Genomic DNA, 20,500 nt, shown 5'->3' with positions numbered 1-20,500 from the left:
GTGTATTATGTGTGTTGCATGTGTGCTTCTCTTTGAGTTTTATGTGCGTCCCATCTGTGTTCCATGTGTATACCGTGTTATTTCTGTTTGTATTTCATTTGTGTTCTGTTTGTGTTCGATGTGTTTCATTTGTGTTTCATCTTTGTCCCAAGTGTTTTCCATGTGTATTCCATTTGTTTCATCTGTGTTCCATTAATGTTCTACCTTTGTTCCATTTGTGTTCTATGTGTTTCATTCATGTTCTGTCTGTGTTCCATGTGTGTTCCGTTTTATTTCTGTTTGTGTTTCATCTGCATTCTTTTTGTGTTATATGTGTTCCATTTGTGTTTCATGTGTGTTCTGTTTGTGTTCGATGTGTTTCATTTGTGTTCCATCTTTATTCCAAGTGTGTTCCCTGTGATTTACATTTATGTTTAATCTGTGCTCTGTTTGTGTTTACTGTGTGCTTCATTTATTTCATGTGTGTTCTGTTTTTGTTCGATGTGTTTCATTTGTGTTCCATCTTTGTTCCATGAGTGTTCCATGTGTGTTCTGTTTGAGTTTCATGTGTTCCATTTGTGTTCGATGCATTTAATTTATGCTCTGTTTGAGTTCCATGAGTGTTCAATTTGTGTTCAAACTTTGTTCTATGTGTGTTCCGTGTGATTTAAATTTATGTTTCATCTGTGTTCTGTTTATTTTCTATGTGTGTTTCATTTGTGTTTCATGTGTGTTCCATGTGTTTATGTTCAATGTGTTTCAGTGTTCCATATATATTCCATTTGTGTTTCATCAGTGTTCTGTTAGTGTTTTATGAGTGTTTTCCATCTGTGTTCAATGTGTTTCTTTTGTGTTCTATCTGTATTCCATGTTTGTTTTATGAGTGTTCCATCTGTTTTATGTGTGATCTGTTAGTGTTTCATATGTGTTCTATCTGTGTTCGGTGTGTTTAATTTGAGTTATGTCTGTGTTCCATGTGTGTTCCATTTGTGTTTCATCTGTGTTCTGTTAGTGTTTCATGTGTTTTCCATATGTGTTCCATGTGTTTCATGTGTGTTCTTTCTGTTCCATGTGTGTTCCATGTGTGTTTTATGTGTGTTCCATGTGTGTTTTCAATTTGTGTTTTATCTATGTTTCATGTGTGTTTCATTGGTGTTCTATGTTTTATGTGTGGTCCACTTGTGTTCAATGTGTTTCAGTTGTGTTCTGTCTGTTCCATGCGTGTTCCATTTATGTTATAGACCATTTTGAGGGATATAAAAAATAACAGTGGTCCAAACATATTTCCTGTTTTGCATTTGTTTCATTTCCATACCTTCCATGTGTGCTGCATGTGGTGTCTATGTGTTTTTTACTCTGTAAAAGTTCAATTGTTTGTGCAGAACACTTACTGTTTTTAGAAATATTCATCATTAAATATCAATGCATTGCAGTTCATTTCTGGTTAGTTGGTTGATTTTCATTATTTTGCAGATTTTTTTTTGCTGTTTTATGCTTGCAAATTTGAGTGTAATACGAGATATTATTTTTTACACTAAATTATGTGGGCCCTCATTTTTTCTGCCATTCCAAACCCCTCATAATTCATTCTCAGACTTAGAAAATACGAAATGTTCTGTGTTTTCAGTGTGTCTGTTTACCAAATGTAAATCTCAGGAGAATGCTGGCTTGAAGGAGACTCCTGCCGAGAAATGACTTACCAATTCAGCTTGGGTTTATAGTTGCATTGCATTTCCCGGTTCTGCTTGTAATGTATAAGCTATCTTGGATTTTGGATTTTCCTTTTTTTCTAAAGGGGTTGAAAGTTAAATGGGTAGTGAATTTTTGATGTTTAATTGCTTTAAACTTTATAGAAGTGACAGATTTAAGTGTGGTTGCAGGTTTGTTTTCTTTTTCTAGGGTGACGTTTTGCTACTCTGCTCTCTTGATTAAAGGAATATTGTATGACAGTGTCACAGCAGACTTCATCCCTGCTCTATGGTGTAGTGAACTGTCTGTCTGCCGACTTACTGCATTCTGTGGCAAAGTTAAAATGGAAAAAGAAGTGTTTGTTTTAATCCGATTACATAGGCAGCTACTCAGAATTCTTAAGGCATATTGCTAATGCCATAGCGCACAAATGAGCATAAAACATACTTGCATTACATTAAACTGACTTTGAGCATCAAGATGAATGTCGCATAACTTAAAAGTTTACAGTAACAATAACATGTTGATTTATTGTTCATATAGTTTATTATGGTGCAAGTATAAGGTCTGGTATTGGTAGTTATTTGTTAACTTATTTGTCTTTTGTATTTTATTTTAACCCTAACCTATATATTTATACTATATAGCAGTATATGTATAACAGTTCTGTCTGGTTCTCCAATCTGATTGGCTGATAGCTGTGATATATTTAAGTAATATCAGCATCTGTGCAGCCTCTTTACAGCCAGCAAAAAGCAGACACTACAGATCTAAAGTTTAAAAGATGCTTGCTCAGCTGTTTAACTGTCAGCTTATGATTTGAATCCAACACGGAAGAAAGTAGTTCCTCATACAAAAGGGTTTTTGAGACTCTTCGTGTTTGATTTTGTTTTTATATACACAATTATGCCGTCAAACTGTTGTATAAACGCAATATCACACTCGTAGCAGTGCGATATGGCTGTATATCGGCAATGGTAGGGGCACTAAAGCACTCGGTCTGCGGCCTCGTGCCAACACACGCCTCCCACCAGTGTCGATATACAGCCATATCGCACTGCTACTCGCGTGATATTGCTCATATATATATATATATATATATATATATATATATATATATATATATATATATATATATATATATATTTTTTTTTTTTTTTCTCATTCAAGAAGTCATTTTGCTCAGATAGAAATTCCAATACTTCAGGAAATGCTTCAGAACTTTCTTATTTCTAAGGGCAAAGTTGCCATGAATCCTATATCTCTCACAAACAGCACTATTTCTTTGCATTCCCATCTCGGCTGGCAAACTGAACTGGGAAATGAACCCTTTTCAAATCAGCTGTGGTCAATTAAACTCAAGCGGCTCTTTTAACGGAGTGCCGCAGTGCGTTCAGTAGTGCATTAGGCCACTTTTAGCAGGCTGTCGCGCGGCATCACATGCCCTATGGCCAACACTGAGAGAGAGACAGAGAGAGAGAGAGAGAGAGAGAGACCCCCTCATCCTCGCCTCTTCATTTCATACTTTCAGTCTTCTGCAGGAATGATTGATCATCCAGTGTGTTTTTCCCATCAGGACATTTTAGTGATGACAGAGTAACTGGAGGTCTATTGATCTTCATGCTGGCCTTTGAGCTCTTTTGTTTTTGTGTGGGTAGCTTTTTTCTCTTCACTACAAATAAAAAAAAAAATCTTGATTTTGTACATGACACATGTCTTAAAGTCTGTTTGCTGTTTATCTATCTGCTTGTCATTCTGTCTTTCTGTTTTCAAAATCCACTTTTCAATAATGTAATATTTTTAAAAAATTGTTTTACAATTACCAAACAGATATATATTGATACAAACAAAAATATCCACAAAATGTTGGTTAACGTTAGCCAATGTTACTACCAGCATTTAGCTCATTATTAAAATTAAAAATGTGTGTCGTCTGATGTTATGCAACATACCTGAGCTAATATAATGTAACAGCTACAAAGAGCAAACTTTTAAAAAGGTAAATAAATACTGTTAGTTGTTACATTGTTAGTTAATGTTACTTGATGCATTAAATGCTGATTATTAATGGTAATTACAAAGCGTTATACAAATATTTATGTAAAAACAAGTTCAGCGTTTTTTTAAATCCAGAAAGTCAATTTAAAGTGATTTATAGTAAATAAAAAAACTGTAAATTGACATTATATAAATTATAGATATACACTACTTGACAAAAGTCTTGTCGTCAATCCCAGTTGTTAGAGCAACAAATAATAACTTGACTTCTAGTTGATCTTTTGGAAAAGTGTCAGAAGGTCGATTTTTCTGATGAATCATCTGTTGAGCTGCATCCCAATTATCACAAATACTGCAGAAGACCTATTTGAACCCGCATGGACCAAAGATTCTCATAGAAATCAATCAAGTTTGGTGAAGGAAAAATTATGGTTTGGGGTTACATTCAGTATGAGGACATGTGAGAGATCTGCAGAGTGGATGGCAACATCAACAGCCTGAGATGTTAAGACATTTGTGCTGTCCTCATTACAAACCACAGATGAGGGCAAATTCTTCAGCACGATAGCGCTCCTTCTCATCCTCAGCCTCCACATCAAAATCCCTAAAGGCAAAGTAGGTCAAGGTGCTCCAGGATTGGCCAGCCCAGTCACCAGACATGAACATTATCAGAAAGAGCTTTATTGCCAGGTATGTTTGCACATACAAGAAATTGATTTTCATGACAGAGCTTGTCTGAGCTCTGTTGAGCATATTATTGAGCATGTCTGGGGTAAGATAAGATGATGGAGGAGGCATTGGAGATGAATCCAAAGAATCTTAATGAACTCTGGGAGTCCTGAAAGTACGCTTTCTTTGCCATTCCAGATGATTTTATCAATAAGATATTTGAGTCATTGCAGAGATGTGTTGATGCAGTCCTCCAAGCTCATGGGAGTCATACACAATATTAACTCTTTTTCCATTGCAGTATGACTTTATATTCTATACTGTACATTATTTCTGTTAAGTGACAAGACTTTTGTTTAAGTCAGACCTTACTGTCTTAATTAAATAATATTTTAAAATCAAGGCATGATCTTTTTTTTTTGTTTTGGTAAAATAAGTGTAAACTAGAGGTCTTTGCTTTTCATATAAACCACTTCTGATACCAAAGGATCTTCTAGAAGTCAAGTTATCAACTTGATACATGACAAGTAGTCAACTTGGATAGATGACAAGACTTTTGTCTGGTATTGTTCAAAGCATTTAATATTTTGTGTTTGTGAAACATTTATTGAACTTTCTTTATTTGCATCAATACAGAAACCGCTTTCTCTCAGAAATTGCTCAAAAATGTTATGTTTAAGTATGAACATGCAAGACATTGAGATTCTGAAGTGGACAAATTTGCACTAATAATCTTTATTTAAATCACGATTTGTAGGTAAATATTGCGTGGAATGGTTACTCTAAAAATAATTATTTAAATTATAATACAATGTACAGTTGATATCAGAATTATTAGCCCCCCTTTGAATGTTTTTCTTTTTTAAAATATTTCCAAAATTTTTTAATTGAGCAAGGACATTTTTACAGTATTTCATATAATATTTTTTTTTTCTTCTGGTGAAAGTCTTATTTGTTTTATTTTGGCTAAAATAAAAGCAGTTTTTAATTTATAAAAAATATTTTAAAGTCAAAATTATTATTGTTGTTATACAAAAACTTGCCTAATTACCCTTAACCTAGTTTAGCCTTTACATGGCACTTTAAGCTGTACAGAAGTGTCTTGAAAAATATCTATTCAAATATTGTTTACTGTCATCATAACAAAGATAAAATAAATTAGTTATTAGCAATGAGTTATGAAAACTAATATTCTTAGAAATGTGTTGAAAAAATCTTCTCTCCGTTAAACAGAAATTGGGGTGGAAAATAATCTGGGGGGCTAATAATTCAGGGGGCTAATAATTCTGACTTCAACTGTAAATCCAATTCAGATTTTTTATTGTCATATACTGCCTTACAAAAAAATGCAATTCTCTAAATTTCAGAGTGAGCCATTTTCAAAAAAATAAAAAATAAATTAAATAATAATAATAATTCTGTACAAACGAGCCTTTTAATGAACCTCTTCTAGCATGACTAAACATATTTTAAGTGTGACATGTCTCCAAAAATGATTTAAATGACTAGTAGGGTACTGTGATGTAGACTCAACCTCAGACCTGTATTATAAGATCTTGAGTGCAGCTTACAGCCGAATTATCCAGCTGTCTGTATATTACACCAACAATACCCTTCAGCCGCCTCACGCTTGCGTTTTCATTGGGCTGTAAAGAACCTGTGTTTTATGAGATCTGTTCAATACGAGCCGCTGTAGGCTGAGTATATTAACACCGAACAAGGGCACAAATTTACAGAGGAGCTACGCTAAAGGCAATAGATGATATTTTAAAAGCCCCTTTAATAAAAAGCCTGCCATCAATCTCCAATGGCTTTTCATTCGGACGGAAACCTGTGATTTCAAAATAAAAAGGCTTAACTGTGAAAATGGTACGTTTGTAAAGCTAAAAAACTGGAGTAAAATAAAGAATAGGATGTTTTGAAATGGACATTTAACCGGGCTGAAGTAGCATTAGTCAGCATGTGCACTAAATTGGCAGCTGTAAAAAAATGAAATTCAAGCTGTAATTCTCTATTAAGGCTGATTTATAATCCATAGCATGTAAAGTTGTTCTTGGCAGTTTATTACATCAGGCTCCTCCACCGTACCGTAGCCTGATTTACTGACCCGACATGAAATCATAAACATGATAGCGTATTAAATCAAGACTATGCTGCTGGGAAAGCATAAAATGTTCCTGTAGAAACAATATTTTGACTTGAAATAAAACAAGAAGTGTGAATATATAGGCTGTGTCTGTTTTTAAAGCTAAAAGATCTGAAACTGCATCCACTATATACACTCACAGGCCACTTTATTAGGTACACCTTACTAGTACTGGGTTGGACTCGCTTTTGCCTTCAGGACTGCCTTAATCCTTTATGGCATAGATTCAACAAAGTACTGGAAATATTCCTCAGAGATTTTGGTTCATATTGACTTGATAGCATCCAGCAGTTGCTGTAGATTTGTTGGCTGCACATCATGATGCAAATCTCTTGTTCCACCACATCCCAACGGTGCTCTATTGGATTGAGTTCTGGTGACTGTGGAGGCCATTTGAGTACAGTGAACTTATTGTCATGTTCATGAAACCAGCCTGATATGATTTGCTCTTTATGATATGGTGAGTTATCCTGCTGGAAGTAGCCATCAGAAGATGTGTATACTGTGGTCATAAAGGGATGGACATGGTCAGCAACAATACTCAGGTAGGCTGTGGCATTGACACAATGCTCTATTGGCACTAATGGGCCCAAAGTGTGTCACACATTAAACCCCCACCAACAGCCTGAATCGTTGATACAAGGCAGGATGGATCCATGCTTTCATGTTGTTGATGACAAATTCTGACCCTACCATCCGAATGTCACAGCAGAAATCAAGATTTCACAGAACTGCCGCTCACTGGATATTTTCTCTTTTTCTGACCATTCTCTGTAAACACTAGAAATAGTTGTGCGTGGAAATCCCAGTAGATCAGCAGTTTCTGAAATACTCAGACCAGCCCGTGTGGCACCAACAACCATACCACATTCAAAGTCACTTAAATCACTTTTCTTCTCCATTCTGATGCTCAGTTTGAACCGCAGCAGATCGTCTTGACCATGGCTGCGTCCGAAACCGCCTACTACTCAGTAGGTACTGCATTTGAATTTAAACGTACTACTCGGCCGTTAGAAAAGTACGTTCTATACAGTATGAACGTGAAAAGCATGAATGGAATTCGGACGTACTACATCCGCCAGTTTGTCAATTGCGTCGCTTTACTCCCATTCATGAATTCGCTCGCGGGGCATCATGGGATAGCGCAGCATGCATGGGATGTGCACTCTAGAATCTCGCCAGAAGTAGTAAGTCATCCTAGTACTTCTTGCATACTGTTTTTCGAATTCTATGAATTCGGACATACTTCTCGGCTCGCATACTGAATTTAGCGTACTATATAGTATGGAAGTATGCGGTTTCGGACGCAGCCCATGCCTACATGCCTAAATTCATTGAGTTGCTGTCATGTGATGGGCTGATTAGAAATTTGCGTTAACGAGCTGTTGGACAGGTGTACCTAATAAGAGGGCCGGTGAATGTATGTGGATATTGTTATAGCATGTCTTTGTCCTATTATTTTGAAAAGAAGCAAGTTCAGACATTCATACTGCTGCAGGAGACGCCCAAGTGTTTGTGTGTGTGTGTGTGTGTGTGTGTGTGTGTGTGTGTGTGTGTGTGTGTGTGTGTGTGTGTGTGTGTGTGTGTGAGTCAGTATGAGAATGTGAATGAGAAAGTAGTGTCTTAAAGGGACAGTTCACCTAAAAATCACAATTATGTCATTTAATCATCCTCATGTAGTCCATTTTAATCAGCATCTATTTAAAAGAAGTGGATTCAAGGTTTTGAGATTATTTTCTTCTTTTCTTTAAAGATTTTTGTTCAACCAGTATGCTATATTATATTATTTTTATAATAATATAATATAATATAATATAATATAATATAATATAATATAATATAATATAATATAATTTGAGGTGACGCAGTGGCGCAGTAGGTATAGTGCTGTCACCTCACAGCAAAAAGGTCGCTGGTTCAAGCCTCGGCTGGGTCAGTTGAAGTTTCTGTGTGGAGTTTACATGTTCTCCCTGGGTTTCCTCCGGGTGCTCCGGTTTCCCCCACAGTCCAAAGACGTGTGGTACAGGTGAATTGGGTAGGCTAAATTGTCTGCAGTGTAAGAATGTGAATGAGTGTGTATGGTTGTTTCTCAGCAATGGGTTGCGACTGGAAGGGCATCCACTGTGTAAAAACATATGCTGGATAAGTTGGTGGTTCATTCAGCTGTGACGTCCCTAGATTAATAAAGGAATAAGCCGAAAAGAAAATGAATGAATGAATGAATGAATGAATGAGTATAATTTTATATAATATAATATAATATAATATAATATAATATAATATAAGGTAATATAATATAAGGTAATATAATATAAGGTAATATAATATAATATAATATAATATAATATAATATAATATAATATAATATAATATAATATAATATAATATAATATAATATAATATAATAATGTATTATATTATTAATTTTTTTTTTCATTAAATAAAAAACAAACAAACAAAAAAAACAAACATTAAAATGTAAATACATAAATCGGTTAGTAAGATATCTGCATAAGTAAGTCTTTTGTTGATTTGTTGTTTTTAAAGTAATTATATATACCTGGACTATAAAGACACCTCTCATTTTATTTTCACACACACTAGTCTTGTTTTCTGTAACACCAAGAAGCATTTCTTTGGCTAGTCTTTCCGTGGTTTGATCCCTGCCTTTTACAGTTTATATTTAGTCTTTGCCACTTGCACTGACCATTCGCCTGTAACTTTGACTACGCTTCTGGATTAACCATTTGTTTGTACCCATTTGACCATTACCTGCCCGACCATTCTCTGTTTAATAAACTGCACGTGGATCCTTTATTCCGTTGTCCAGGGTCCATACCTTACAGTTTTATTGGGTCAGTGAACCCAGTACTTTATATAACATAAGTATCGACATTTTTAACCCCCTAATTAATCTGTATTGTTTCTAATATTTATTATGGTTAATTCAATAATAAATTGATCCCAATCACTAAAACTGCAGGACATTCTAGTGTGATTTTTATGTCTAAAAAGTGTCTTTGTCAATCAGTCTGTCTCTATCTGTCTCTCATGTCTGTGTGTGGATCTTCTGGAGTGATATTTGATTTGAAAGTGCAGATTTGCTTCTCATGACTGTTTTGTTGCCTGTGGTCAGTGGAGAGTCACGGCTGTGTGTGTGTGTTTGTGTGTGTGTTTAGAGGGCATCTGAATCACTCCACTATGCATGAAAAGCTTTTAGGCAGCGGGCCTGCCAGGCACCCAGCTGTCAATTTATTTGATTTGAATTGTGGAATGGAGTTATGAAGTGTGAAACGTCAGGGCTAAAATGTTTTGATTACCCTCATACACTGTGGCCATCAATTTCCATCATTCTCCTCTGAGATTTGACGTATGTGCATCTTAGCATGAACACGGCTATTTCTAATTTAGTTTAGTAATTTTTGTGGTGACTGTTAATCCTTTGTTGGATATTGTTTGGCAAAATTTAGATGCTCAAAGCAGATCCTCGAGCCTCGTAAAAGTGTTTTAATAAGCGGGTTGTATTTACAATGCAGACTGCTGAATGTGCTTGTTATTCATTGTGTTCATAAAATAATTTTTGGGTTGCATTTCTTTAGTCTCTGAAATTATATATTTGAAAAGAACATCTGAAAGCAGAAAAGCCAAAGCAAATAAACTGCATCAAGATAAATGTTCAATGTTACAGTGTAAAACAGTTGATTTTGTTAAGAAAAGTAAGGCTCAACATTTAAATAAATAACATTTCTCCATACCTGAATGATCAGACTGATTCTTTAGAAAAGTAATAATGCTAATACTTTACAATGTTAGGCTAAAATGAGTGTTTTTAAAAAAATTCTATTTAAAATTTGACCGCTTTTGGCCAAAGCATGCTTTAAATATATTAAGTAGCTGTATGATCATTCAACAAAACCGAAAGCTTAGGCATTTGAGTTTGACATAATGGTTAATTATCATAAGTTTGTTCATAATTAAGAACATATGGTATAGCAAATTTGCAAAAAAGTACTTTAAAAGTGTAGAGTTACTTTCAAAATCCTAATAAATATACATTCAGCCAGTATTATATACTTTTTTGAGCTGGAATCCTATAAATCCATCTAACAAAAAAAGATAAATAATAATAGCTTAAAAACATAATTGGATAATAATATAATATAATATAATATAATATAATATAATATAATATAATATAATATAATATAATATAATATAATATAATATAATATAATATAGTCGTCATAATATAATAGTCCCACGTTCCATATGCTTATGTTTTCATCATGTGACCTTCCCCATGTGCTCCTTTGTTCTGTTTCCCGCCATTTCTCAATGTTCATTAGTTCCACCTGTGTTTCTCCCCTGTGTATCATCAGTATCATCATGTCCTTGTGTATTTATACCCCTTAGTTTGGTTTAGTCCCTTGCCCGGTATTCTACATTGTGCATTGTTTTGACCCCATGTCGTGCCTGATTCTCCTATGTTTCCTTTGACTTCCAAGTGAGTGTTAGTAAATAAATCTACATGTTTGATAAATCCTGTGATCCTTCGCCTTTCTGAGAGAGCCCAGATGCCCTCAGATTGTTTGGAAGTGACTCTATAGACAAATATATAATATAATATAATATTATATAATATTATATTATATTATATTATATTATATTATATTATATTATATTATATTATATTATATGATACAATAATATAATATATAATATAATATAATATAATATAATATAATATAACATGCCCTCATATAGTTTAGAAGTGACCTTTTAGACAAATATATAATAGTATAATAGTATAATATAATAATATAATATAATATAATAATATAATATAATATAATATAATATAATATAATATAATATAATATATAATATAATATGCCCTCAGATAATTTAGAAGTGACTCTTCAGACAAATATATAATATAATATAATATAATATAATATAATATAATATATTATAATATAATATAATAAATATATTATAATATAATATAACAAACATGCATAATCTACAAAAATCTTCTTTTAATATAGTTGAGTTCAAAATTTTGATATCTTTCAAAATCCGGTCAACATTAGCCATCTTTTCAATAAACATGAATCTAGCCAATATTACAATATTTTTAAAGCTGGAATCAAGGTTGTCATCTAATAAAAAAACTTGAAAACCATCTTAAAAACATAATCAGGTAGTATTTTGTAGAGAGAAATTAAGACATTATACAAAATCAATGCAACTGCAGTAGTTTCTAAATAATATTGCACTGAAGCTGCCTGAAAAATCTGACGGTTTCTTCTCTTCTCTGTTGTTAGATCGCCTATAAGGCTCTTAGCTCTCTGGATCCCACTGCGGATTTGACAACACAGCGAGGCCGGGTCTTCAAACTCCAAAACGAGACCCATCATCTCTTCGTTGGGTTGTATCCAGGGACCACATACTTCTTTACTCTAAAAGCCAGCACAAACAAAGGCTTCGGCCCACCTGTGACCACCCGTATCACCACCAAGATCGCAGGTGAGGAAACAGCAGACTCAGGTTATCGAGTATTTTCCAACAGCGTTAATGATAATTACACAGAATTGTAGCAAAACAGACCCTCAAGTCTCAGTTTAATCGAGTTAATGTGACAGACATTTGTTCTTTATGGATATAGAGCATTGACGTCGGACAGGCTGATGATAATGTATGAAATTATTTCAGGGAACATGAACCGACGAGGTTAAATAAGCTTAATTTGATTGCTTGCCTAATTATCACTTGCATTTCCCAAATTTGCATAATTAGTTTTGTCGTTTTGACTTTTTCCTCGTATCTTAAAGAAGCTTTGCTGGAGCAAGAATCTCATTAGTGTGTTGTGTTATTGGCATAAATATCGTCGGGATACAGTTAATGTAAAGTGAATGGAATAATGAGAATATGAATTGTAAACAACATCCTCCACAAGTTCAACCCAATTTCTGTGGCCCGCGGCTGTCAGCTCGTCGCGTCTCATAATGACGTGGCATTTGTGCTGCACGCCAGACACCATTTATTAAAAGCGTATTGTTCACTGAATCTAAACACTGTAATGAGAGAGTGACATTTTCAGTGTGATTACATAGTAATGACCTTCGAGTCAGGCTTCAAAACACCGGGCTTTCTCCGTAGGAGGAAATTCTGCGAAAGGAATGTTTTTACAAATACATGAATATTAAATATGCATAATATTAAAACAGAGTTTTATATGTGTTTGACTGGAAGTTGCGATATCTGAGCTTGGATATTTACAGCATCTGCAACATCATTGCAATAAAACACTATTTTATTGTGTTTCCCTGCAAAAAATACTTATTGTAGGATTCATTAAAGCCTGTTTACTTTTCCAATATGCTTTTCCCAATTCATTATTTCCCTAAGGATTGACAAAAACTTTCTTAAAGCTTTATTAGCTAGGAACCAAACCAGCCTATGAGGAGAATCACAACAAATATTGCAAATGTATTACAAGTATGTGAAACATAGACACTTCCTATTGTATTTTAAAACAAAGGATGTAAAATATAAACCTATTACAATATAGTTGTTTATTATATCTATTAAAACAGTAAGTTTTATGTTGAAGGATGTGATACACAGTTGAAATCAGAATTATTAAATCTGTTAAATTTGAATTATGGCGACGCTGTGGCGCTGTAGGTAGTGCTGTCGCCTCACAGCAGGAAAGTTGCTGGTTCGAGCCTCAGCTGGGACAGTTGACGTTTCTGTGTGGAGTTTGCATGTTCTCCCTGCGGTCGCGTGGGTTTCCTTCGGGTGCTCTGGTTTACCCCACAGTACACATGCGGTACAGGTGAATTGGTTAAGCTAAATTGGCCGTAGAGTGTGAATGACTGTGTGTGAGGATGTTTCCAGATGGGTTGCAGCTGGAAAGGCATCCGCTGCGTAAAAACGTATGCTGGATAAGTTGGCGGCTCATTCCGCTGTGGTGACCCCCGATTAAAAAATGACTAAGCTGAAAAGAAAATAAATGAATAAAAATTCGGATTGTTTTATATTTTTTCCCCAATTTTTGTATATATCTATCTGTATCTATATATATATATACAGTTGAAGTCGGAAAAAGCCTTTTTTGTTTTACTTTGGCTAGAATAAAAATGGTTATGAATTAAAAAAAAAACATTTTTGGGACAAGATTATTAGCCCCTTTAAGCTAATTTTTTTTTTTCAATTGTCTACACAACAAACCATCATTTTACAATAACTTGCCTAATTACCCTAACCTGTGTAGTTCACCTAATTAACCTAGTTAAGCCTTTAAATGTCACTTTAAGCTGTATAGAAGTGTCTTGAAAAATATTAAGTAAAATATTATTTACTGTCATCATGGCAAAGATAAAATAAATCAGTTATTAGAAATAAGTTTTTAAAACTATTATGCTTAAAAATGTGCTGAAACAATCTTCCCTCCATTAAACAGAAATTGGGGAAAAAATAAACAGGGGCGCTAATAATTCTGACTTCAACTATATATATATATATATATATATATATATATATATATATATATATATATATATATATATATATATATATATATATATATATATATATATTATCATAGAAAGGCAAATAATTTTCTTTGACTGTACATAGCTATGAAAAAAATTCTATTAGATTTTTTTTAAATAACAAGTGTTAAAAAAAAAAAAAAAGTTTTGTTTGTTGTGGTTGAACATTGATTCCTCAAATCCTCATACAATTGATCTGCTGAAAAGTCTGGCTTTAAAAGTTGATCAGTTTTCTTTATTAAAAATCACTTTCTTTACTTCTAGAACCCAACCGTTGCACACTATATAACATTTATTATCGCAGAAAAATTTGTAATTTTATACTTGCAAAGAACTTTCATTCATGCTTGCATTACAGAAAGCGATGAAATGTGCAAAGCTTTTATAACATCAGTTTCTCATCCGTTTGTCCTTGTCACTTGAAATGAGGTCTGCTGAGCTTTACAGTACGTGCTTTCTTTATATCCTCATAGTATGTGTCCTTTAACATGAATCTGTGTCTGCAGCTCCATCCATGCCTGAATATGAGACCGACTCTCCTCTCAATGAGACAGACACGACCATCACCGTCCTCTTAAAACCCGCTCAATCACGAGGAGCACCAGTCAGGTGAGTCTGTCTGTCACTTATTGCTTTTTCCAATCCAGGCTCATAGGGAATAAGTGTCTAGGACTACATTTTTGAGAACCAGAAAAATATGTAGCCTGGACTACGTTTTCTTGCAGTTTTTGTTTTCCCAAGTCCACTAGAGGGCGCAGTGTACATTTTTTGACCGTCTCAAATATGCTACTGCGGCATGTTTTGTCATGCATGCCATTTTTTGTAAATCCACTAGAGGTCGCTGTATACGTTTGTTGCGCATATTAACGTTTTTTTTTTTGTTCTCGTCCGTGAAAGAGGCCGGTCGGCTTGTCGTTATGCATGATATATCAGTTTAATATCGACTGGCCCACACACCACCTTCTCTAATCCCAACCGATAGTGTTTTTAAAAGCAGACTAGAAGAGAAAATCCATTGCAGCTCCATGCTTCTACCAAAACCTCATGCTGCTTCTTTTGTTTAGTTTTTCCTGGTTTCTTGAACCGTCCTTCGTCTGACATGAACCCCAGTCAGCTCCGCTCTGCTTCCTAATTATAGTGCTATTTGCGGTGAGTTATTGATAGGCCCACCTGGAATCTGCGCGTGCAGAATTCTGCAGATTTTTAGCCCATCATTTATTCTGTTGACTTGAGTAAATGTGTGTAAATCTATATTTGTTCGTTTTTTTTTTTTATTAATTTCAGTAATATTATTGACTAATGTAAAAATGTTAATCTACTTTTTTAAAATGCAGTTTGTACAGTATTATTTTCTGTCTTTTACTAGATGTGTCATATGACAAACTTGCTTTATTTACCAAATAAAGTGGATCTAATTGGATTTGCGTTTTAAACATTAAATAAAAGTTAAAAAGATATTATTTTTTATTTCATGTATTAAGGTTTTAGTTATGATACTCCCAAAATAATTCTGCAGAAATCCGCAGACTTTTACCAAATTCTTAGCAGAAATGGCAAAAAACATCCGCAGATTCCGTCTGGCCCTAGTTATTGAGCAAAACAGTCACGCCGGAGAAAATACGAAGGTAAACAGTCAGCGATACTGCCCCATATTGTTCGTTTTACACATATCATGCAACCATATGTACCCATGAGCACATATTTCTTGGTTCTCAAAAATGTACACCAGGGCACATTTACCCAATGAGCTATTGTTGGATTTTTCATTGATAATGTGTATGCATTTAACACGTTATTACTTATTAAATGAAAGTACACAGTCAAAATATATATATATATATAGGTTATATTTTAAAGTATATCAAACTATTTGCTATTTTACTTAAGAAATAGATCTTTTAGTCAGTGAAAATTTTTCTCAACCTGATGTTAGGTCATGTTTTCATCTATTTTAAAGCCTCCTGTCTATGATATTGGACAGTTTGTCATCCTGTCAAATAGCAGTACAGCTCTGCACTACACTGAAGAGAAGCATTACAATTGGTCAAAAAAAAAAAGTTTTAGTTGTAGTTTTTAGTTTGTAGTAACATTGTTTCCTCAACTCCTCATTCAATGGATCTGCTGAAAAGTCTGGCTTTAAAAGTTGATCAGTTTTCTTTATTAAAAATCACCTTTTTTACTTCCAGAACCCAACCATTGCAATCTATAGAACATTTATAAACAAGACAAATATGTAATTTTAAACTTGCAAAGAACATTCTTTCAAGCTTGTGTTACAGGAATCGATAAAATGTGCAAAGCTTTTTAAACATCAATTTCTAGTGCTTTCTAGTGCTTTTTGCGGTGAGTTATTGAACAAAACAGCCTCGCCAAAGAAAAATATGGAGGTAAACAGTCAGCGATACTGCCCTGTATTGTTCGTTTTACACATATAATGCAACCATATGTACCCGAATGAGCACATATTTCTTGGTTCTCAAAATTGTACACCAGGGCACATTTACCCAATGAGCCTCATGAACCTCATGTCAGGTCATGTTTTCATCTATTTTGAAGCCTGCTGGCAGTACAGCTCTGCGCTACACTGAAGAGAAGCATGGCAGCAGATTTTATTCACATGTATTGATATATTTGATAATATTCCATAGATTGTATAGAAGAAAAGAAGTATTGCATTTACTAAAAAAAAAAAAAATGACTATAAAATTGCAAGCTTTAAATTAGGACACTTTTAATAGACAAACTAATGATGTACATCAGTGGTTCTCAATGTCTACATTAAAAGGTGCAAATCTGAGTTTTTATTAGGGTAAAATGTCCAGAACAATTGATATTACATAACTTGTTTTTAATAAACATCCATAACATGCATCACAAGTCAGCACTATTTAATTTTGTTTAAATAAAGTGCCATTTGCATTCAAAACACATTAAAAAGAATGTAAATGTGACCAAACCACTAACATGAGTGCATTTTTTGTACAAAACACAACAAAGGGGAGGCCAATAGTATCTGGATGCTATGGAGCTAGTGACGTCACTAGAGGTGTAGGGTTAGGGATGGGCATTAAAAAGCATTGCTTACAGGCCAACTGCACCAGGGGCCTCATGTACAAAGACTTGCGTGGAAATCTTACTAAAACATTGCGTACGCACAAACCTGTAAATGTGCGTACGCAGAAAAAAATGCAGATGTATGAAACACTGCGTACGCCGAATCTCACGCATATTCTTTTGTACATCTGAATGAACGTGAAATTGAGCGCAACATGCATGAGCACAAAACCCCTCCCTGCCTTCTCCCCCGTATGAATATGCTAATGACTATGCTAATGGCAAAACCCAACGAAAAAGCAATGGCAAAATCAAGCAAAAAGAGAAACTTTGAACAGAATGTGAAATGGAGGTGCTGCTTTCGGAGGTAGACCAGAGAAAAGCGGTGTTATTTGCAAGTTTGTTCTCCGGAATTAACAACAAAAGAAAAAAATAGAGTGGGAGAGTTTAGCTGATGCGGTCAACACAGTTGGGTCTGAACATCGCACTGAGTGCATTAAAAAAAGAAATAGTGTGGTTTATATCTGTAAAATGTTGCAGGATGCTTAACAGTCTCAGTGGCGCTACTCGTAAGACGCATGAGATCATGAATTGATGCGGTCGAGCATGAACTCGGCTCGAATCCAGTGTCTGATGAACTCTTTCTTGTTTTTTCCCCCCGCTACATATCAGATTTTGCCAACTATTTATCACGAGAAAGACAAGTAGGAATCATCAATAAGTTCATATCAATAAGCATCATATTTTATTTGCACATTTATTGAATGGAAATGTTTCTGATTCACGCATGCAAATTCATCTTCAGATAGTGTCTTTATAGCAATGTGCGTGCGGTAGATCGCTCAGATTACATTGGGAAAACAGGCGACCGCTGCAAACTGTGCTTTAATGTTTAGCTGGTCAAATGTATGGTATGGAAACCTTATATACCTGCTGAACCCGTCTCATACAGCTGCCATTGCAAGGCTCAGACACTTTGTAGAGAGGAATTTAACACAACTGCCTCTAGGAGTCGCCAATGGAAATAAAACAGACACGCACAAAAAATGTGCGTACGCCTGCTATAAAGCTGGAGTGGAGCTGCGCACATTCCCACGTTCAGTTCATTGTTAGTAAATCCAAACGTGAGCGATTCTGAGCGTGAAACCTGGCGTACGCAAAGTTTTTGTGCGTACGCAGCGTTGATACATGAGGCAGCAGGTCTGCATCCAGACCTCTCTCCTCTCCAAAAAAAAAGTGAAAAATACAAAAGATGTGTAATGAAAACTTTAGGTGTTGTAGTTTTGCGTTTCTATATCTGTCTTTTGTGGAAACTGCCGTTCACAAAGTCTGTGTCTCACATTTCCACTCTTTACAACTCCTCATTTGTCTCATTACAAATTAAGCAGAATGGCTTTGTGCTGGCTTGTGGCAAAATAAATAAATACTTATTTGTCCATTCAACCTTGAACTCTTGATTCTCTTCATCAAGTTTTTTTCTCCCATGAGTCTGACATCTTCATCCATTCAAATGATCACTTTTCTGCAGTGCGTTAAGGCTGATTTATACTTTCGCCTGGCACCGAGTCGCAGACCTTTGTTGGCACTGTGATTAGTCACTTGATCATATGAAGCCTCGTATTTTCAATGGATGTCATGACAGCAGAGTCACGCAGGAAATCATTGAATATTTTGCCTTCGATTTTATTTCCTCCTGTATTTTTTAAGAACAAAAATACAGACAACTAAACTGTTGATTTACAAGGTTTATGCATTTATCAATGAAGGAAATCCACCATTTGAATCCTTTACTCATGGTCTTGCAATACGAAATAGAGTTGGTCGGAATTGAATCCCCTCTGTGCATTAAAGGGTAGTGTGCTGGTCATGCAAGCCAGTAGACAAGCTAGTCGACTAAAGTGCATCCCTTGATAAACTTGACATAAAGACCAATAATTTATATTATTTGAAATTTCATGTTTTTTATATTGTTTTTGCAGTATGATTGGTTTTTACCTGATGTTCATTGAAATTGGCAAAAAAAAAATAGTAAGACTTATTGATTATTTTTAATTATTCTCATTTAATAAACCTGAGGTTGTAAACCTTAAATGTATACTTCTTCATTTTTTTTTTGGTCTGAAGGGGTTAATGAGAAACATCTGATTAAAAATTGTTTCACACCAAACCCTGCAATAATATAAGTTCACATTCTTATCATATATTTTGACCAAATCTGCAGATAAAGGCAAGAATACACTAAATTACAATGCACCCTAAATACACAAATACACCACAATCCCTCTCTCCAATCCTCCAAGAGGGTTCCAGTGCATCGTCTGAATGAAGAAGTGCATTACTGTTGATTCACTCGCCGTCCTGAGGGTTTTTAAATGCAGTCATTCAAATAAGCGTCATTTGTATGCTAAGCCTTCGAGGGGATCCTGGTCCATTTGGCTGTGTTTTGGCAAGCAAACAGAGCCTTTCTCTGTGTGGAAATCCAGTCTGTGAATGTGCAACAGATTTTGGCAAATTCTACAAATTGCAAGTCGCTGCTGAGTTGGAAGAACAGCACAGTTGATGGGCAATAGGAGCCCATCAGTGTAATTATCAGTTATTTGGTTGCTTTCAGAATTCTTAGTTGTGTTTGCGATTGGCAAGACGAAGAACTTTATTAAAAGTAATATATTATATAATTATATTTTATTATCTATTATATTATATTATATTATATTATATTATATTATATTATATTATATTATATTATATTATATTATTTTATATTATATTATATTATATTATATTATATTATATTATATTATATTATATTATATTATATTATATTATATTATATTATAAATCATTTTATTATTGACACAGATTGCGCTATTTGTGTCTTTTTATATTTCTTTTAAACCTGTTTCAACAATTTTATTAGGGGTTTGAGCACGATGCACTGAAACCCTGTTGTTTTTGTGGGATTATTATTATTATTATTATTATTATTATTATTATTATTGTTTTACTTCTGCCATGATTACCTAGTAGTCCTCACATCTACTCAGATCCAAAGACATGTCCAAATCAGCGCCTATAGTGCTAAAAACAAAACAAAACAAAAAAAAAAGTATTTTGACCCGCATTCGAACATCGTTTGTTGTAGACACAAAAACTTTACATATTTGTAATCCTTGGGTCAGCCCAAACAAAAGTGAGTCACTTGGGTTTTCTCTACGATGCACCGTTTTTCTGCTACACCGAGCTTTGTCTGAAACCCCCTATTTTTTGCGAGCTAGTCTTTTATTTGTTTTTGTTTTTATCATCTTAATTCTTTGTTTTTTTATGTTATTTGTTTTTTTTATTCTTGTTTATGTTAAGCACTTTAAATTAACATTGTGCACGAAATGTGCCATTTAAATAATAATAT

General features: G+C 34.4%; 1 protein-coding gene across 41 annotated transcripts in view; it reads left to right on the top strand.

Annotated features, from left to right (window-relative positions):
• Window positions 1-20,500, top strand: part of ptprt (protein tyrosine phosphatase receptor type T) — a 518,156-nt gene that overhangs the window by 311,842 nt on the left and 185,814 nt on the right. For all 41 annotated transcript variants that reach the window (XR_015494170.1, XM_087258056.1, XM_087258053.1 and 38 more), the window contains 2 exons: window positions 11,809-12,010; window positions 14,547-14,649. Coding sequence is in view for 40 of the 41 variants with exons in the window: in XM_087258056.1 (XP_087114182.1) it covers window positions 11,809-12,010; window positions 14,547-14,649 (305 nt within the window). In the remaining variant the exon portion in view is untranslated. The remainder of the gene's footprint in view (window positions 1-11,808; window positions 12,011-14,546; window positions 14,650-20,500) is intronic.

This window comes from Danio rerio, chromosome 6, assembly GCF_052040795.2.
Source record: "Danio rerio strain M-AB ecotype USA chromosome 6, GRCz13ab, whole genome shotgun sequence".
In the NCBI taxonomy this organism is placed as follows: Eukaryota; Metazoa; Chordata; class Actinopteri; order Cypriniformes; family Danionidae; genus Danio; species Danio rerio.
Note: the sequence above shows the minus strand (reverse complement) of the source record. Positions and strands in the feature narration are given on the sequence as shown.